This window comes from Parasteatoda tepidariorum, chromosome 5, assembly GCF_982258835.1.
Source record: "Parasteatoda tepidariorum strain Cologne lab strain chromosome 5, Ptep-v5.0, whole genome shotgun sequence".
NCBI lineage: Eukaryota > Metazoa > Arthropoda > Arachnida > Araneae > Theridiidae > Parasteatoda > Parasteatoda tepidariorum.
In genome coordinates, this window is record NC_141759.1 from 47,737,999 (window position 1) to 47,759,695 (window position 21,697).

Here is a 21,697-nt window from a genome sequence, read left to right on the forward strand (position 1 = left end):
TTTAAAAAAGAAAGCAAATGGAAGGAAATCACTGAGACTCTTTTCTAAAATATTTCTGAACTTGTTTCGAAGGAAAGAGCTGAATTAAAAGAACACAACAAAAAATAAACGTTAAAAATTTTTTTTAGCAGTTATTGGCTGAACTGTTTAGGGATTTATTCCATTTTTTAGTATCACTGAATAAATTTCAATTTAAACAACATAAAGTTTTTATGTATAATTTTCAAGAATCTTATACTTCCTAATTTTCTTACAAGTATTAGATTAAACTGAATTTTTACAATAATAAGCTAATGTCTGATTACGTTGAGGCCGAAACCAAATTTTGGAAGACAGCGCTGCAGATTCACTTCATAAATTCTGCTACCAGAATGCTAATTTACAATCCAGGGTATTTTAACGACTCGCTCTCTTTATTAGAGATTTTCTCTCTGCTGTAGTTGGTCCCAATTAAAATGCAAGCTTTTATTTCTTTCAAAATTTGTTACCTAAACTAAAAAAAAGTCAAGAATCAATTTTTTTAATTTAGAAAATGTAAAACAAAAGAGCTGATCGTTAAAAACCGCAGAAATGGAAAGTCACTAACGGAACTTCCACTAGAAGAAATTTACCCCAAAACGGCAAAAATTTAGCAGCCATGGGCAAGAAAAGCCGAAATCATATAATTACATATCAATAAATCAATAAGAATTAATTATAGTAAAAAAGCATTAAATTTAACTAAAGTACGATATTTCAAGAAGAAATTGGACATTTCCAATTCTTCTTTCCAATTCAATGCTCGATTGCATTATCCATCGGAAAAAAAATAACTGAAATTTAAATAGTGTCGAACTACTCCCGATAATTTTAGCTTATAAATAATTTTTAAAAAATATCTGAAACAAGGAAACGATTCTCCACCAAAATAGACTCCGATATCTCTTCTTATCTTATTTATATTTCTTGAGTAGGGAATATTTATTTAACAAATTCTAGAAGCAATAAAAAAACAGCAGTTATTTATTTTTAAAGAATATATATTTAGAATAAGATTGTTCTTTGAAATGTCTAGCTAGAGGTGGAATCTCTGGAGAGAGAAAAAAAGATTTATTTTTGGCACGATTCACTCGCTTTCAGAGAGAAAACACGTATTTTTGAATGGAATAAAAAAAATGAAATAACTGAAAAAATTGCGGGTTATAGCACTTTCTGAAATGCTATTTTACTCTTATTTTATTCAAGTATTTTAGAAATCTGAAAGTATGAGTATTATTCTATAGCAATATCGATTTCAGCGAAATATAAAAAGACCCTGTATAAATACAGAATAAATTCAGATAGTAATTATTTTATAGTGATAATTCATTAAAGTAGTATTAAAACGATTACTAAAATGTGAAAAAATTGTTTTCAAATAATAGAGAGTAAAAACTCGGTTGATCATAAACTTTGTATAGTGATAAACAAAAAAAAAAACAAAAAAAAATTATTTTTTTTTACTTCACTAAATCTCAATCTTCTTTCTACTAAGCATTTTTAGTTTCGCCAATTATCCATCGTCTCCTAAATTCCGCCGAATCGGTTAATTGCCGCCTTCGGACACATGCACCGAGCTCATACAATGTTCGTAAATCGAATCCTTACATTCTGTAAAAAAAAAACAATGCTGGTAACATATGCAAATTTAAATGTATTTTGATAGGGTTTTGCTATTTATCAATCACCACTTTTCACATTTTTAACACTAGGTTTACGGTCATTTTGACGCATTTCGAGTTTTGTAAAGAAAATTACAAAACCCGTTTGAATTTTTATTTTATCTCTTGTAATGATTTTTATCCATTGATCGAGGTAAATATATATTGAAGTCTATTTTCTTCAAAAGCGTTGAAATATTGAAATTCTCTTTGTGGTATACCTATCTCTACGGATATGCGTCAATTTGACGCTATCGTAATTTAGACAAAATTTTGAGTAAACATCACATCAATAATAAATAGGAATGTACCGACAATACTTCGATTCATTATCCGAAATGGTTATCTCAAATGAAACAAGCGATAAACAAAACTGTTTCCGATGAGCAATAATAGAAAGAACAAACGCAGAATGTCAGATTTTGAAGGCTTCAGTTACTTAGTTCGAGTATTGAAAAATAAAAAACTAAAATATTTCATAAATATATATCTCATATTTCCATTTTTTTCTTGTGGTATATAATTACAATGCTTTCTAAGTGTAGAGATGGCAACTGCTCAAGGCACACCAAAATAATTTTTAAAAAAAATAAATAACTACTAAGTTAATTTTGCAAATGTAAAGTGGTGAATTATATAAGCCTACGAATTATTTAGAAATAGTGGTGGATAAAAATCTATTAAATTGAATTTATTAAACCAAGAATCACAATTGATAAACAACCATTTTAAAAAATATATTTGCTGTCTGTAGCAAGTTGGCATCTCTGTAAGTGCTGTTATATGTATTCGTTCATGCGTCAAGTTGACGCGTGTTCGTAGAGATAGGTATATAAGAAACGTCCGTAAACCTAATGATGTATTCGTTCATGCGTCAAATTGACGCGTTTTCGTAGAGATAGGTATTTAAGAAACGTCCGTAAACCTAGTGTTAATCTCCTGTGTAATCCTTGCTCCTGCATATGCAACTTTATAAAAAAATTTATACTTTTGAAAGTTTTAAGACTTCAAAATAAAATAGAAGAGTAGATTATTTTGTGAGAAAAACTGTATAAAAATCACACTCTCGTGTTTTATCTGTTTTAAATTAAGAGAGTCATTAAGATTACTTCCCTATAATTTTAAATGTTCTCGCTTTCAGGTGTTGAGAACTTGGACAGTGGAGTCGGTATCTATGCCCCCGATGCCGAGGCCTATACCCTTTTCGCCCCTATTTTTAACCCAATCATCGAGGACTACCATGAAGGTTTCAAGCCAACCGACAAACATCCACCAACTGATTTTGGAGACATTAACACCCTAGTCAATGTTGACCCCACTGGTGAATACGTCGTTTCCACCCGAGTCCGATGTGGACGCAGCTTGAAGGGATACGCTTTCAACCCCTGCTTGACTGAAGCTGTAAGTTATCTCATGATTTTATTTCAGCAACAAATGAAATAGCTTCCACTTTCTTAAGTGTATGGGGAGTGTGGTGTGGAGATCGTCAGTTTACTACCATTATCTCATCTAAATTGTGATCTAAATTGTGGTAGTTTACAAGTTAGATCATTATCAGATAATGATAGTAGACTGTCATTGGTAATGCATGCATGGTCAGTATTTTCCTCGAATCATCACTAACGGCCATGGTAGGCTATGGTAGGAATACCACGTAATTATGATCCTGATCAGACTACAGGGACAGCTCCATAGCTGGGACTTTTTTCTTCAAACTTCTACACCACAAACAATGATAGGTCTTTCAATCTCAGCAGATTAACATACACCTTGCTAACTGTAGCATGATAAAAATATATGGTGACTTTGATAATATATGATGACTTTGGTAATATATGATGACTATATTATGATAAAAATATATGGTAAAGATAACTATGCTTTTAAGTATTTGCTAAGTAGCTTAAGTTCAGGAAAATTCGTAACACCTTAAGTATTTTTAACCTCTTCGAGACGGGCGAGTCAAATATGCATTCTCAATGTGGCGACAATCAGGGTAAAATGGATAAAACTGGTAGCCTAACTATTTTTATTACAGTTTATTTGTGGGCAGACTTAAGCTACCACTTTTCATATTTTACCATTCTGATTCCCCGCGAATACATTTATGACTCGGCCGTCACGAAAAGGTTAAACTCTTACTTTGAAAAAGATCTAAGACCATACAAGTTGGCAGCTATGACTGCATATACACGGCGATTGTTTAGTTGGCTGCCTGAATTGTACTCACGAACGTCTTTGCAAACCTAACTCTCACGTGTCATTTACAACTTTAACCAAAAAGCTACAATTAAACCAACAAGAAAAAGCATCTAAATCGCTCCTGGTTCGCTATTATTTTGAGTAATGATGATGATTCGCTTTTCCAGTTGAGAGTAGATGGTGTGAGTTTGATCCTATATTCAGTCTAATAACCTTCTACATTGTACATATTGGCTATACCACAAGCAGACAATAACCACATCAATTTATCGGGTTCTAAATTGTATGAAAGCAATTCGATTTTTGAGCTTAGTAAAATAAAACGCAAGACACATATAAAGCAATATTGCTGTTTACAATTTTAGCAATGGATGACTAAAGAGACGCTAAGGAAACAAAACAAACTAAACTGCAATGTTATTAGACATTAGACAATTTTGAATCACCATGCATTTCTAAAACTCTAATGAAAGTTAATAATCAAAAATCGGCTTATGATGAACACAAGTATAACAAAACTATATTCACAGAACTCAGGAGACTCTTTCATGCACTTATAAATTAATTATTGCAAAATATTTTTGATTCCTTGAGAGGGTACCTCATGTATCTTACCACTGATTTTGGGAACTTATATAAACCTAAATCTGAAGACTAATAAACTTAAAACATATTTAGTTGCAATGAAAACTTGTAATGAGAAGCTAAAATTAAGGAAGTTTATTAAATTTTAAATAACTTCTTTAGGAAAGAAACTCATTCTTTCCAAAACACTCGATTGTATTATTCTACTTTTGGTGTCTTAAAAATCTAAATAAATTCAGTGGATCCCCGATTTTACCTTTTCCGTCGGACTAGCGTTAGAAAATGCACGATGCGAAGTGTTACAGTCGATATACGCATCAACTTCGCCATATCGAGAAGCCAGCTTTTTTTAACCTATTTATAATATATTTTAATCGACACTGTCCTACGCTTTAGAAATTAAAATTCAAAGCTTACAGAACATTTATATTTGCTCTAGAAGTATCTTGTAGGTCACCGGAATCAAGAAAAAAAATTATTACCTAATCAGTTATTTAGTGTAAAATTTTTTAATTACTGGATTATTCCTAAATTCAAGGGTTGATGTTGTATGGGAAAAATTATACTCGAAAATTTTAAACTTCCTAGCTTTTAACAGCCTTTGCTGAGCTTTTCCGACTCCTCCTACAACCGAAAGCCTTCATACGGTATCTTACAGGTAGTCCGATCTGACCACTTAATAGAAAATCCAGTGAAAATAAGAAAGTGGTAGCAAATATATGTCTAAAAATTTTTTTAATTTATGAATTTGATTGGTTTGTCTTATTCACTTGTCTACCACTATAAGTTCAATTTTAAAATATATATATTTTTAAATTTAAGAAAAGAAATAATAAGTACAACTCTACTCAAGGGAATCTCCGCCAGAGATGCCAACTGCTTCGGACAAGCCAAAATAATTAGTAAAACGGTAGATAACTACAAATATTTGACTATTTTTGCTTGCTTTTTGAAAGGTATCGCACGTCACAAGTACTATAAAGTGGTGAATTATATAAGCCCACGAATCATTTCGAAATAGTGGTGGATAAAAATTTACTAAGTTGAATTTATTAAACCAAGAATCACAATTGATAAACTACCACTTTAAAATATATATTTGCTGTCCGGAGCAAGTTGGCATCTCTGTCTCCCCATTCCAAAGATGATTTTCCCTTCAAAACTAAAGATTTGCTTCTTTAAGGACTTGACTTGTTGTTACAACATACTACAACTTCAAAGATATATAGGATCTTCCAGAATACAACAAAACAGAATCGATGAATCGGTTAGTGGCGCTTCGCGCCAAACGCCGAGATAACCCCAATATCCAGCATCCAGCAAGAAATAATAAGGGCCGTAAAATCTCAGACGCCCAGTTCCACTACAACAAGCGAACGAACGAATTTTAGAAAAAGAATTTGTCTTCATACGCGCAATTGGTACACCTTCTAAATAGTCTGCGCAGACTACTTATAAAATACCGTGTGGAGGCTTTGCCCATCCCATCAATCCTCGATATTGATTCAAGGAGAAAATATATTTTCACAGACGAAAGAACAATAATGAATGTCAGAATAGCTTCAAACATTTGTAAACAAGTTCTTAAAAAGAGAGAGAGAGAGAGAAAGAACTCGAAAAATGTTTGTGCAAGCTTTGAAAAGGAAAAAAAAAATGACTTTGATTTGTAAGAAAACGTATTAAGCGAGACATTCTTAACCCTTTGCTTTCGGTATATCATGTTGTGCCAACCATAAACAAAAGGGTTTCGTAAAATCCGAGATAATTTAACGTTATCAATGTAGGCAATTTTCACTGACCAAAAGAAAATGACGTAGGTAGCGGGATAAAGTACGAAACGGACAACTTAAAATCTGGGTTCCACAGTATTCACTTAATTTTATTTGTTTATTTATTTAATTTTTTTTTTTTTTTTTTTTTTTTTTGTAGAACTACAAAGAAATGGAAGACAAAGTTAGCGCCATTTTCGGCTCATTTGAAGGAGAACTGAAAGGCAAATATCACCCTCTTACTGGTATGGACAAAGCAACTCAACAGCAATTAATCGATGATCACTTCCTTTTCAAGGAGGGTGACAGGTATGTTTAAAAAATTCCATCTTCATTTTTTTTCTTCTTATGTTACATGCACAAAAAATTAAGCTAGCATCATTTCGTCATTAATATTGCACGGTTGGCAGCTAGAAATTAACATTATTTCTATTTTAGGTTCTTGCAACATGCCAATGCTTGCAGATACTGGCCAACTGGTCGTGGCATCTACCATAATGATGCCAAAACTTTCTTGGTCTGGTGCAATGAAGAAGATCATCTCCGCATCATTTCAATGCAGAAGGGTGGTGACTTAAAGACCATCTTCCAGCGATTGGTCAATGTAAGTTATTGGTTCGATAAAATCAAAAGTAGTTTAGCTTAGTGGAAAGCAAGTAACTGACATTTTCAGCGTAATTTAGTAATCAGGGGAAATAGCATAAGACTGTCGCATGGATATGGGTATGTTTAAATGCTACAGAATTGTTCTTGCTTCCACGTTAATTTGTATTATATATCCGTCGTTAAACAGCCGACCCAATTTTGGGTTTACGAATCCTAATGTTCAACTCCGAAGCCTTGTAATTTTGAACCAATCCGGAAGGCAACGAAACTCCTGGATAAGTACCCGCAGAGGCATGATTTGTTATGGGAACATCGAAGACTTTATGACTCGAAAGATTTAAGGTGCATCAGTCACCTTCGGGAAGTCTTCGGCCGGCGGGGATCGAACCCACGAACTCTTCGACATGGGCCCAGTGAACTACCAACCAGGCTATCCCGGCCCTCCACTTTAATTTTGGCATAAATAATCAACTAATAGTGGTAGTGGTAAATAAAATAAGGCAGATAATTGGTAGCCTCGCCATCTAATAAATCTGTAATGAAATAGCTCGAATATTTTTTCTTTTCTTACCCTGATTATAGACACTCTTAAAATGTAACTTACCGGGTCCATTCACTCAGGCCCTTCAATTCCGACATTGAATGGCAGATACAATTCGCTTGGACGCAAGTGCGTCCATCACCCAGAAAACAAAAATTAATCGAGGAAATTTTCTTCCAATTAAAGCTTTATTTTTGTTATTATTAATAACAGAAAGAGTTAGAAAAAAATTGTATAGAGTAAGTTCTGAAATGACTAACAAAAAATACTGTTTATTTCACTAAAATTTACAAGAGTTTAAAACCCGACACCTGACACGTTACAAAATCGCTTGCTTTTCTGCAAATCAGTAATTAATTCGTAGTAGACAGCATCAAATCTATAATACTTTCATTTTTAAATAAAAGTAGTGATTCAGTTACAAATTACAATAGTGATGCCATCTGGCCAGTTTCATAATCGCTTGTTTTTATATAAATCAGAGATTCATCAATGATTGAAAAGTATCAAGTCAGTGATACTATCAGTTTCTAATTGATTATAGCGACTCAGTTACAATAGTGAAGGCAGCAACTCATTTCTACGAAAACACCTCATTAAACTTAGTCTCAAAACAGTTACAGTTTTACAATTTATTTCTTAAAATTGTCTCATTTTAACATTGAGTGTTTGCAATTCTATTTAATCTCCATTGCGTGCTGTCACTTTTTGCTAAAAAATAAATAAATGGTTCCTTTGTATTCAGCTATTACACAAAACAATCGTTAATTTAATGCTGTCTTACAAGTGATTACCTTTCATCTTATCTCAATAAAGATTTCACACATTATAATTGTTAACAGAATTACGAAGTAAGTTACAAGATCAGTAGGCTAGGATCAATTTGAATTAACGCCAAATACTTCATTCATGGCTAGAACCTTTTACAGGTGTGTGATTCTCTTGACATTGAAAGGTGATTCTCGTTAGGAAAAAAAAAGTCTTGTCTTGGCCCAATGCCTTGACTCGGATTCCTTTCTTTAGAATTTATTTGTGTTAACTCTCCATCAGTGTTGATGGGGGCTTGGCATGACATACATTGGTAACTTTCAGCTTCTTGCTGAGCAAGTGAATTTTTTTTTTCTATACTGGCAATGGTTCGATAGCCTTGTTTTATGCGCAGAACTAGAACTATTTAGAATTGTTGTAGGTTATTTAAGTTTTATGCGTTCTTTTTGTGGGTTAGAAAGATACAAATTTGCTTCTTTTAATATCTTTTTTCCCTGGAAGCCGTTTTAAAGTTCTAAGCAAAACAAAACCTAATTGAAAATAGATATTTTTTATTGATTGAGAATATCCAGCCCACAACATTCAGTGGGAGTTGTACAAAATAATGTGCTACTCTCCGATTACCTAAGTGTTTGATTTCTTCCTATAACTTATCACCATTAGTGATTATTTATTCTCTTATACGAATTACATATATTCAATATTCTTGCTTGCAGGGGTTGCACAAAATAGAGTACTATACTGCGAACAATGCTATTCTCCGAAACAGTCTTATTTTTCTACAAATGTTCTGGAAAATTTTGCATTGAAAACTGTTAGCCAATTTTGAAAAAGTATGATTAATCCATTAGTGCCTTGCTTCCTTGTTTCTTCGATCGATTTCTTCTACAAAAAAACTTAAGATATATGTAAACCTAATAATTGCGCAGAGAAATTTTCTGAATCCGGACAGAATTAAACAAATTATATTGATCATATATTGTTCTTTGGTTACCGTTTTAAATATTCTGAGAAACTCGGACTTTGGGGTCAGCAGTTTTGCGTATGAAGTTGCAAGCAAACAGTGACTAGCGAACCACAAAGGATATTTTTGCAATTCGAAAGTGTCTTGAATCTAAATTAAGTGCAGGAAAGGAGATTTTACAGTTAAGTTTGCCGACAACTGGAGTTGGTGATGAGATAAAATGGGAAAACTAAACGTTACATAGTTACATATGTTCTTTACAAACTAATCGCACTTTATTAACTTGTACTGTCGCAAATATAATATATATATATATATATATATATATATATATATATATATATATATATATATATATATATATATATACATCATTTTGGAAAAAAAATCTGTACCTTTCCAACCAAAACTAATTTCGGATTTGATATCCCCACTCCCAAATTAACCAAAGTCAAACTCTTGTATATGGGTCATTCTCACGAAAACTGTCATTTTTCAGTTCCTAAAATCCCAAAAAAGTAAAGTGAATAAAAAGCTCTGAAACTTTTTTATTAATAGAAATATGTAATGGCATTATAAAGAAAGTATATATCCTATAAATTATACTTAATATTTAAATTAATTAATTTTTTAAATAATTAATTTATAATAATTTATAATTAATTAATTAATTTAATAAATAAATTAATTAATTTAATAAATAAATTAATTAATTTAATAAATTAATTTTTTAATTTATTTTTCAAATTAATTAATAAGTAAATTAATTATTTTCACTACTTAAAAAGTGAGGGAATGACCTTAATAGTGAGGGAATGATATTTTATTTTAATACATGTTTTTATCTAAGTTACATCTACCTAAAGTTTGAAAATGATAACATACTAAGTATGTCTAATATTTATTATAATTTAGTCTTACATATTTAATAGTTTTTACAGGTTTGGGAAATAAAATTGGCTGGCACGATTGAACAAAAAAAAAAAATTGATAATATACTCTTCTTGAATCATTCCCTCACTTCAGCGTCATTCCCTCACTTTATACACTAAATTCAATGAAATTTAAAAATAACAGTTAGGCCTAATTAATTTCTGAAGTCAATCTCATACAATTATATTCATACAAGAAAGCAACACATAATTATCCACTTTCTCGATGAAGTTGTATTTTATTTTACTCTAAAAAATGACATGAGGGAATGACAAATGTAAAAAATTTTACCTGGTTTGATTCATTCAAATTTATTCCACAGCAAAGCTTCTTTAAGTTGAAGATGAAAACATACTGCAATTTTGTTCTATGATGCCAGTTGTTAACTTCTGAAGTTTTTATTAAAATATTTTTATTCTAAGAAGATTGCAGGTGATAAGAACATTGTTGTGAGGGAATGACGCGAAACACTGGGGACAAAGTTTAAAATAGTGCTGTGTTAATATTTTTATCAGAAATTAAATATAAAATTGATTTTCTGAATTCTATATTTCAGTATTCTGAAATAAAAAACACGAATTTGTAAAAAAAAAAAATTTTTCAGAAACAATTTTTTTCTTTTTTTAAATCAGCAGTGGGGACAAGTGAGGGAATGACATATTGGTATATTTTAATTACCTAAAATAAATAAAAAATAAAAATTGATAATTTTATTTTCATTCTTTTGTTAGCTTGCATTCCGAAGGACACTTTCCCTGAATTTTTTTTTTTTTTCGTAAGCTGTAAAACAAACATAAAATATACTGGGGACATGAAAATGACTGTTTTTGTGAGAATGACCTATATATAGAACAAAATTTTGTTCCCCAGAGTAATAGATCCAGATATGTCAATCTATTCCGCCATGTGCGCTTATATTTTCTAATGGTAGCAAAATTTATGTTTTAATGTATGAGTCTAGGTTTATTCCATTTAAAGGGTTTTCCCTAGCATCACTACTTCTTAAGAATTTAAATGCTTATATAAAACGCCACTTTATAACTGTTATTCCATGGTTAACTTTTAAAAAATTAGAAAAAGGAATCAAAATTTTGCAAATTTTAATTTATGGTTTTTTACCGCTTTTTTAAAATTTTATTGTAAAAACTGGAGCAGCAGGCAAGTTCATAATTCACAAAAATGCTGAAACATTTTCCGACACGATTGTTTTCGGATGAAAATTTTAGTCATATGAAGCATTTCATTCATGCTATCGTAGGTAGTATATAAAGGGTATCCTAAATTAGGCTCAGGGTTTTTATTTATTTATAACGTCTTAGGTTAAAATTTTTTGCAAGAAATGTATGTGGCAGGGTATAACGATTTTACCCAGAATGCTTGTTTTAGTTCAAAAATATTTCACCAGATAGCACTGCCCGCAAACAGTACATCAAACAGAAACAAATAAAAATAATAATAAAAGTTTTCGAAATGTTTCAAGGAATTTATTTGTAGTAAGATATTTTCAAAATTTCTACCATCAGCCACAATTGCGTGATGAAAAAAGAAAACGAAATTTTTTATCCATCTAAGTGCAACCGAAAAAGTATAGTAGAACTAAAACGCTATTTCTTGAAAAAAATTTGAATTAAAAGCAGAAACTATGGGAGAGGAAATTTATTTCTTTTGTCATATTAATTGGTAGTAAAAATTGTGTTTGTACCCTTAACTGTTTTCCTCTTATAATTTCCAATTAGAGGAATATTTATTTTATTCTAATGATTCCATTTCAATTTAGAGTACACTGTTGTTTCATTCAAGGTAGAATACATACTTGTGTACAAAATGATTTTTTTTTAAATAATTTTAAAACACACAAAGTTAAAAAGTTTTTTTGTTTTAGGCCGTCAACATCATTGAATCCAAACTGCCATTCTCCCGAGATGACCGCTTGGGTTACCTTACTTTCTGCCCAACCAATTTGGGAACAACCATCCGAGCATCAGTGCACATTGCTCTGCCAAAACTTGCCAAGGACAAGAAGGTTCTAGAAGACATTGCCGCCAAATTCAACCTCCAAGTCAGAGGTAATGAAATCAATCAAACAAAATTTTTAAGACTCTTAATTTTCTTAATTATCCCTCAATGACGCATCACCCTAACCATTGTCAAGCACCTAATCTACTTCAGAAATTCCATCTTTTAACATTCCTCTAAGGAATGTTACGTAATTTTGAACCCGGTCAGACGACATGGACCGCGCATGATTTGGTTCACCTCAGTATCCAATCTTCCACACCACTAGATTTAGCATGCATATACACGCCAGTTGTTTGGTCGGTTGTAAGGATCGAACTCACGACCCCCGACTCTCCACCAGCCGTGCGAGCCACGCCTTCACCAATTGTGCCACCAGAGTGCATGTCCTTCATACACGTTATCTAAGTTTAAGCTAAAACTTTTAAAGTAACTTAAAACATGTTAAAAGTAGATCTTAGATTCCATAAAAAAAACATGTTGTCCATGTACCCAACCTTTGACATACAACAACCTTTAACGTTTCCCATTCAAAACCATGTCAAAAATAAAGTAAAAAAAGCATAGACTGTAGGAGCGGTAAATTAATATTAAAGTAAGCAAGAAGGAAACACACGCAAGAGGAAAGCACACTATGAAAATCTAACGAATTATTAGTGAAGAAAGCGAAATGACAAACGTCAAAACCAGTTTGACTTCCTGATGAAAACTGGAGGTTATTCCAATAATTACCTACCAACTACTCTCTTTTTTCGAACAGTTTATGTACAATCGAACAGTTTATGATGTTTTCAGTCTCGCTTTCTTAGTTGTGTTTCATTAGTTTTAATACTGTTTTTGTTTTCTTAAATATTAGTTTTTGATCTCTAATGTGCATACTTTGTTGCAAGAATTTTAAAGATATGGATGAAGGACGACCCTTACAAAGCGCCTTATATATAATTCCTTGCTGCTACATTTAACTTAAGTTTCATAAAATATTTATCTTTGTCAAAGAATAATTAAATAAATACATCGGTACAGTTTTTCCTCATCAAATATTTCTTTTCGCTTCAGTTTCTTGGAGTTATTTAATTCACAGAAATTACCAGTTACTATAGAATCTAAAAATCTTTCTTTTGCATCGAACCACAACCCCTATTATTGTAGGTCGGGCAGTACGGATAACGCATTCATTCTTGACTAGCTATGTTTAGTTGTTTTCGTCGGCATTAAGACAGAAGGGGTACGAAGTTCTTGTTTTCCAGTGGCGCCATCTATGGCCAAGAATTCGTCTTCTGCCTCATCCGTTTTATAGTGCGGACCCATTCACACATCCATTCCGCAGATCGTAATTTTAGCCTGAACCAGAGAACCATCAATCTCCATTTCAGTACCCTTAGAGGTATAATTTATGGGAACATGGAGGACTTTGTGATCCGACAAGTTTAACGTAAACCAGTCACCATTTACTACACGGAGAGTCTTCAGCCGACTGGATTCGAACTCCCATTCTCACGAATGTGATTCCAATGCCCTGCCAACCAGACTATCTCCTCCCAATGCAATGTTTAGTTAAGTGCCTTCATGAAAAATTAGCGCTTGCACATAATAATACACAAGCATTCCATTAGCCATCATTTTAGTTTAAAGAAACACCAATAAATTACTTTCTTTCCTAATTACGTTTTTAAATTACTATTTTATTATATGTATTGATATTATACGTTGCAAGGAATTAACGAATAGTGATTTGGACAAATAGCTGAATATTCGGCCAAATAGCAATATTTTTCTTAGAATAATTCATTTATAAATATTTTTCTTTATAAATAAATAAGTTCAGTTATTATTGAAAAATAATCAAAACTTACCTGTATTATTTGTATATGGTAAAGGGAAAAAATATTAATAAAAACTGACTTGCCTTAAAAAAAATAGTTTTAAAAAATCAGCATTACGAAACTCATGGTTCAGTATAAGGTAATCTAGTTTCCTTTCTTCAAATTTCGAGGTAGCGGGTTCGAATCCCGCCGTAACCCTGGATGTATTCTTTGTGATGTCTTTCTCTGAATTGTTCTATCTGTATTTTCTACTTGACAATGACTTATAAGCCTATATTGAGCACACAAGTCAGCAAATGTATGTAATTTCAATAAATCAATAAATCAATCAATCAAATTTCGCTTTTCCACGTGTCTTTCAGAACATAAATTAACAAGTTTCGGAACTTAACAAACATAGTAAATATAATTTCTAATAACACAGAGTAAGAAGTACTATTTTAGATTATTCTTTATTAAATATATTCAAATCCCCCCCCCCCCCGAAAAAAAAACTTTGTCGTAAAATACTTTTCCAAATAATACTTTGGCGAATGTTCGGCCGAACATTCTGTACAATTAATCGACCAACAGAACATTCGGCGAAAAGGCTGATTACCGAATAGTGACCGAATATACATTACATCCCTAATACGTTGCATACGATAGCCTAACAAGGAAATATTCGAGCTACAAGTTTAAATATTAAAAATAAAAAAAAGAAAATGTGTATCTCTAAATGAGGACGATAGACAATAATGCACTGAAGTGAAGTTAATAAAGCTCGAATTCAATGGTGGTCTGTTGGTCCCTGACCATTATAATTTGACTCGGACCACCATAAAATAAATTATCAGGGTTCTCCCAGTCGATCCAGCAATTAATGTAAAAGGATGGTATGCAGTTTCGGTTTTTTAACTTTTGGTACCGTATTTTTGTTATAAAATAGCGTTTTTCATCACAGTTGTGAATATTAAATGTACTCTATTTTATAATTTAAATTCGCCTCAATAAATTTGCTTTAAAAAATATTTTTTAAATATAAAAACGGTCCTGTGAAAATGAAGACCTGAATTGACGAAGCAGGTAAGTGACATTTTCAGGAGTATTTCTTAATCAGGAAAATAATAGTGGTTGCATCTATATGGGTATATGTTTACGTTTATTTTCTGGATAAAATGAGATATTTAAACTACGACAGTATGTTAACAAGATTAGTATTAGTTCTAAAAATGATTGCCGTGTTACTTTTAATTTAAAGTGAAAGGTAAAAATTAAGTGTTTATTAACATTGAGATAAATTAAAACTTTTGTTTGATAGTTTGAAGTAAATTTGCTACCATTGCTTAATTTTTTATAGGAGGCTTCGGTTTGTTAACCAGCCTTTTTATAAATCTGTAACAAAATAATTTGGTTACTACTTTTTTCTTCATATTCCTAATTGCAGTCATTCTGAAAAAATGTCCCTTACACATTTCATCCTCTCAGCCCTTCAAATGCGTTCGGACTAATAACATGGTTTAGAACTAAATTTTCTTAATTTCCATTCCTGAATTAACCCTTTGGCTACTTACGGGACTCATTTGTCCCAACAAATGTTTAAAAATTACTAATGAGGTGAAAAGCACTTAGAAACTCATTGTAATATGTCCCAGTCGTAGAGTCGAACCAAGTATACTTGTTTCATGCGTCAAATATCCCCTAGATTGCGCTAAAGAGTTTCTTGCATGAAATAGTATTGTGATTTTGCGCTGAGACAGATATATCCCACTAGTATTCTTCATTGGGACAGATATATGCCACTCGTATTCTTCATTGGGATTGTTATGTCCATTCATATTTTCTCAAATGAACACAGAAAAAAGAACAAATATGAGTTGTCCAATGTGTAATGTCGGGTTATGCAAAGATTGCTTCACCCTGTATTATACCATGTAAAAAAAAGTCCATATAATAAATTTTTCCGGAATGATAGATTTGCTTGTAGTAAGCCGATCACTACAAGTGGGACATATGTATCCCACCATTAAGTACGGCCGGGACATATATGTCCCAGTCTCTAACCACTTGTCAGAAAAATCCCAAATACTATAGTTGCCTTATTTGTGACCTATTTTGTCCTTTTGAATAATAAACGGGACAAGAAAAAAATCATTTTTTAAAATTCGTAGTCAAAGTGTTAAATCTAATTTATGAATTTCAGGAACTCGAGGTGAGCACACTGAGAGTGAAGGTGGAGTCTATGATATCTCCAACAAGAGGCGTATGGGTTTGACTGAGTACCAGGCTGTCAAGGAAATGCAAGATGGTATCTTGGAAATGATCAAGATGGAAAAAGCTGCAGCATAAAGCAGCTCAATTTAGTCTCTATCATCATGCCTCGCTACATGGACTCTTTGTTAGGGCTCATTCATTTTCTACTCAGATCTTTCTTGGTGTTCATCCATGCAGTTGGCTTTAGTTCATAATTTGGAAAGAGAGAACGTCGCAGAAGAAATTTAAAATGAGGTATTACTTTGGACTGACCCACAGATAAAAAAATAATATATATCACTAAACGAACCTTCATCCAGCAAAGTGTTTGCACAATGATTTATTAGACCACTGATTCGTGATATCTTATCTATAATCTTATAAAATTAAATAAATTTTATTCCAATACATGTGGTTTGTTTATTCACTATTATTATAATACGCACGACGCCATTAAACGCTCAGCAGCCTTGTCAATAAGCAAAACAAACGGAAAGAGTTTTTTTTTGTTTTATTATTTGAACTCTTTATTACATGGACTAAAAAAAATTAAACTAGAATATATTTTTTAAAATGTTAACTAACCAAAATTATTTATAGAGCAACCAAATAAATATATAAAACAATAATTAAGTGAAATAAATTATATGCGGGTTTGTGGTAGTCGTGATCGAATGTAAAAAAAAAAAAAAAATAGCAATCGAACTATTTTGTTATCAACTTACTCCTTTGGGGGGAGTAACATAATACTTTATTTTATTCGTTCAGTGTTTGCTTAAAAGTATACTTAGAACTAATTTAAGTTATATTGTCCATTGAGCTGCGGTGGTTTAAAAGATAGAGCGCTCATCTCTCCCAATGAGGGTACCCAGGTTCGAATCCCAGCGTTTGGCTGGCCGAAACGAATTCTGCTTCCGTCTCACACCGACCACAGTGCTGACATAAAATACCCTCAGTGGTAGACCGATCAAAGAGTTAGAATCCCTTAGGCGTCGCATTAACCGTAGAAGTTTTCGTGATTTTCCTCTCCATGTAACACAAATGAAGGTTAGTTCCATCAAAAAGTCCTCCGCGAAGGCTAGTTTGTCTCAATACTTGATCCAGGAGTTTTCTTGTCCTCTGGATTGTGTTCAAAATTACAAGGCTACGGAATTTAACATTTTTATAGTCGTTAACTCAGAATTGGATCGGCTGCCAAACGCTGGTTATTAAATAAAATAATGTGCAATATATTGGAATTAAATTACAAGCAAAAACAAATTCATTACATTCGCCAACTTATACGTTGTAGTAGTGTTAGTCATTCTGAAAGATTTTACGAAGTGGTAGTATTAATAATACACAAAATTGCTAAAACTTTTCTTAAAGTCAAGTTACTTTGCCCACAGTGCCAGTGCTTTAATAATGATTTCTCAATAATTGCCCAGTTAATTTATTTTACATAGATATGTTTGAATTATTAATTTTTAATGGCAGGAAAAACAATTTAAAATTTAACTAATAAAATTAGGATTTACACGTTTAAACATTAAAATTGTTATCATTGAGAAAACATCTTCCTAACGGCCGTACAATTTGGTATATATATAACTAATTTTATTGGAGAAATTGTTTTTACACAGAATAGTTTAAAAAAACTTTTAAACTATATATTGGGGGGGGGGAGATCTAATCTGCCCTAATGTTAGAAATTAAGATATGCCTTCCTCAAAATTCTTCAAATTTTTTCCACGTAGGAAATGTTATTAAAGAGTCAACTTTCACCTAAATACTCTGACAAAGGTAATACGTGCCAAACTTAAGTATCCTATTTAATAATAACCAGGAATTATGAGTTAAATTTAACTCTCGGAACTCTGTTGGAGTCTCTGAAGAAACATAACAGTCCGGATTTTAAAATTTTTACATGTTAATATTTAACAACCACTTTATTCTGCAATCGGTAGTTGGAAAAGCTGTAATCGGTATTTGATATTTTTTAGAGCAGAAATTCATTTGATTTTATTCTTTCAGAGCAAAAAACGGAGTTAATGCAGAGATACCAACTACTCCGGACAAGGCACAGTATTTAAAAAAGCGGTAGAGAACTAAAAACAAAAATTTGCAGAATTTGGGTCATTAAGACACGGTTCTCAGCAAATCACCGAAGTCAAGCATCACTGGCTGCGGTCAGTGTGTGGGTGGGTGACCCACTTGGATCAGTCTGCGTAGGGACCGAGGGTGTGTGGTATTGGTCCTCGTTAAACTGTGCTACCGTAAAGTGCTCGACTTCGCGCAGGTCGTTGGGCTACCGAAGCGGGGGAGCCATCCCCTCTGCAGAGGATCAAAATTGTGATGGCATTTCTTCGTATCATCCTCAGGGGTGATTCCCAGACCGTCGCCAATAGCCCATAGTGCAGCTCTAGTGCGACGTAAATGAACTACAACAACAGATTTTTGGTTATTTTTGCTGATTTTTTAAAAGGCTCAACACGGTTTAAGAGCGGCAAAAGTGCGTATAACTTAATCCTTTGAATTATTCAGAAGTAGTGGTATGTAAAAACCCTATAAATCGAATTTATTAAATCAAGAATCATACATTAAAAGACTACCACTCGAAAATATTTATCCGCTGTCCGGAGCAAGTTGGCATCTCTGTTAATGCCAAAACCAAGGCAGGCTCATTTACAAGCTTAACTCAAAATAAATTTAAGTAAAATACCCCTTCCCCTTCAAAAAAAATGAAAAATGTCACCTTAAATATAACTTTATTCAATTCACTCTTCAATAATATCAACAATCAAAACTACCATTCGTCACTTTACAATTCTCAAACATTCTTAATATCATAATATCATTCATAAATGTATTAAGAAAATAAACTTTTTAGGACTAGAATATAATCACACAACTAAACTATATGTGCAACACATATCTTAGATAATAAGACAAACAGGAGATACAAGTACAATATTGCAGGTGTAAACAGCGTTAATAAGTGGATTTTGGAAGGATGCAGTAAGAACGTAGCTTATGCCAATTAGAAACAGATTAAGATCTGAAAATTGTTAAATACCAGCAAACCTTTCCAGATCTCTTTCTATTGGATAGAACAATGCAACTAATGCTGCCGACTTTATATGCTTTATGGGAAAATTTGTTTAAGCCAAGTTAATATTCGAATGTATGCTTTGTTTCGTAAATATGATTTAATCTCTTCTCTCACCAGTTTTATTGAAGAAAAAAAATTCAAAAATCAACATATTTCTTATTTTTATTTATAACGGCAAGAAACTAAAACAAAACATATAATACAAGTTGTAAGTTGAAATTTTAATTTTTTTTTATGAGTAAGAAACATTTAATTTACCATCAGTTTACTATCCTAAGTTATCTCGGGCAAATGGAAAAAGTCAAATATTAGTCTGTATCAGACCAACTGAAAAGTATTTATAGTTTGAGCAGCGATCCTATTAAATAAGAAAGACACACTGATAAGTAGCAACAAATTGCGTAACTTTCGACCACTGTTATCTTATATTTGTGACTTGATAATACCGAAAAATACGTGCAAGCACTGTGTTGATTCATGATGTAGTATAAATATAGCAATGAGCATTAGCGATTCAGATTTAACTTACTTAGGCGTCATTAATTGCAATATAGTTTTAAGCAGTATCATATCCTTGATAAAAAAAGAAATATAAAAGACACACAACAATATTTGAAGGCTCTATCTGAACAGTGGTACAGCTTTACTAATTAAAAAATTGGAGTTAAATAAACTTGGAGTTGTACAAGCCATTTCCATCGTATTTTAATACTAGTACACCTTTGACTTATTTTTGATAAACAATGGACATCACAAATCAGAAAATATAGGGAAAATAATACATTAATTAGACTTCAAGATTTTGAATCTAAAAATGCAATTAGAGCTATCTACAAATAAGGTCTTTAATTTATTGTTCCTCCCTCATCAACAACAGACAAGTCTGTCGTCTAGCAACAATGGTTTAACTGTTTCGGTTTGAATGTATATGTTTGCCTCAAAAGTAAGGTGATCTCCGAAACAAGGAAGAAAGCTCACCCAGCAGGGAAAGTTCTTTTACTTAACAAGCTCTACTTTGGGTATGTTTGAGAACGAGAAAGCCTCTTTGCACGTTATGGAATCGGTTTTGGTTTGTATTCAGAAGTCCTTTTTATTATATTATATTTACGTTTCTGATTTAAGCATGGTTAACAGATAACTTAGCTACGTCACAAAATAAAAATTAGACTAGTTGTCCATTTATAGTTTTGTAACGCGAATGAATTATTAGGCTATGTTTTTCAATAACTAAACCCTTCTGAACCGTTTACATAACATCTATAAAGAACAGCAATTAATGTATGCAGAGACTAGCATTTAAAAAAAAAAAACAAATAGGGTAAACCAACCAGAGAAGGAACACTACCCAGTGAAGGAACATTTCATAGATATTGATTAAAAATAAGAATTTGAAAGTTTTTCTTTAGATTGATTGGTAACAATAGCTTACTGCCAAACAATAGGAAGTTATCTAGCAATGTTTTGGATTACCTTGTCAAATAGACTTCTCTGGAAAAAATTTTGAATTTGTTACTATCTCTGCAACACCTTGTTTCTTTGAAAAAATTATAAGCTGAGTGTTTGTATTTATATGTTCGAAATGGAATTAATTGCATGTAATAGTTTTATTTTTCTCACTGTGAAAAAGAGAATTCAAAATATAGTTATTGAAGTTACGTTTTATTTTTTTTAAAGCATCATGGCATAATAAAATACTGAGATAAGGGGGTGTTTATTCACTGGATCACCAAACGATGAAAAACCAGTGAAGGAACAAGTGTTCCTTTACTGGTTTTTTTCTAAGTTAATGAAAATATAAGACAAACTTTAATTTTCTTGTACCTTTAGTGATGTTCCGGATCAAAAGTACGTTAAAAATACGAAAAACAACTTCTAAGCAGTGAGGGAACAGGCATGTTCCTTTACTGGGCATAGATTTCCCAGTGAATGAACAGTATGTGATAATATATTGACACTTTAATTTTCAATTCATGATTTCAAAAAAAAGTTTAAATTTTCCAAGTATTTACATGGTATAATTTCAATAATAGGCTTGTTTTTAAATATTTGTATGGCTTATAAATTCATAAAGAGCATTAAAAATAACCAAAATTAAGTGTTCCTTTACTGGGTGTTCATTCACTGGTAAGAGCTGTTCCTTCACTTGGTCTTCTTACTACTTGTTATTTGCACCTCCAAAACTTTAAAACAATATTATGTAAGATCTCTACAATTTTTTTTACATCATTTGCAATTAGTAACAAATAAGTTGACACTGTCATTTAACTAAAATTACGAATTTTGAAATTAATATATTTTAAAAGGCAAGCGAAGCTTAAGTGTTCCATCACTGGTTAGTTTACCCTAAGAGCTTTAGATTTTTTAAGCGGACAGAGAATATAATAATTGCTATTTAACTATTTCATGCGTAAAACCTCGTAAAAATCGTCAGTGATTTAAATAATTTAAATGACTTTACTTGTGATTATGGAAAAATTTTAAAAATTTA

At 32.0% G+C, this 21,697-nt stretch overlaps 1 protein-coding gene across 5 annotated transcripts in view; it reads left to right on the forward strand.

Moving 5' to 3' along the window:
- Positions 1-16,526, forward strand: part of LOC107455361 (arginine kinase) — a 70,837-nt gene extending 54,311 nt beyond the window's left edge. For all 5 annotated transcript variants that reach the window (XM_087163800.1, XM_087163802.1, XM_087163803.1 and 2 more), the window contains 5 exons: positions 2,821-3,080; positions 6,396-6,544; positions 6,674-6,839; positions 11,930-12,113; positions 16,069-16,526. In XM_087163800.1, the coding sequence (XP_087019926.1) occupies positions 2,821-3,080; positions 6,396-6,544; positions 6,674-6,839; positions 11,930-12,113; positions 16,069-16,214 (905 nt within the window). In that variant the 3' untranslated portion in view covers positions 16,215-16,526. The remainder of the gene's footprint in view (positions 1-2,820; positions 3,081-6,395; positions 6,545-6,673; positions 6,840-11,929; positions 12,114-16,068) is intronic.
- Positions 16,527-21,697: the final 5,171 nt, after the last annotated feature.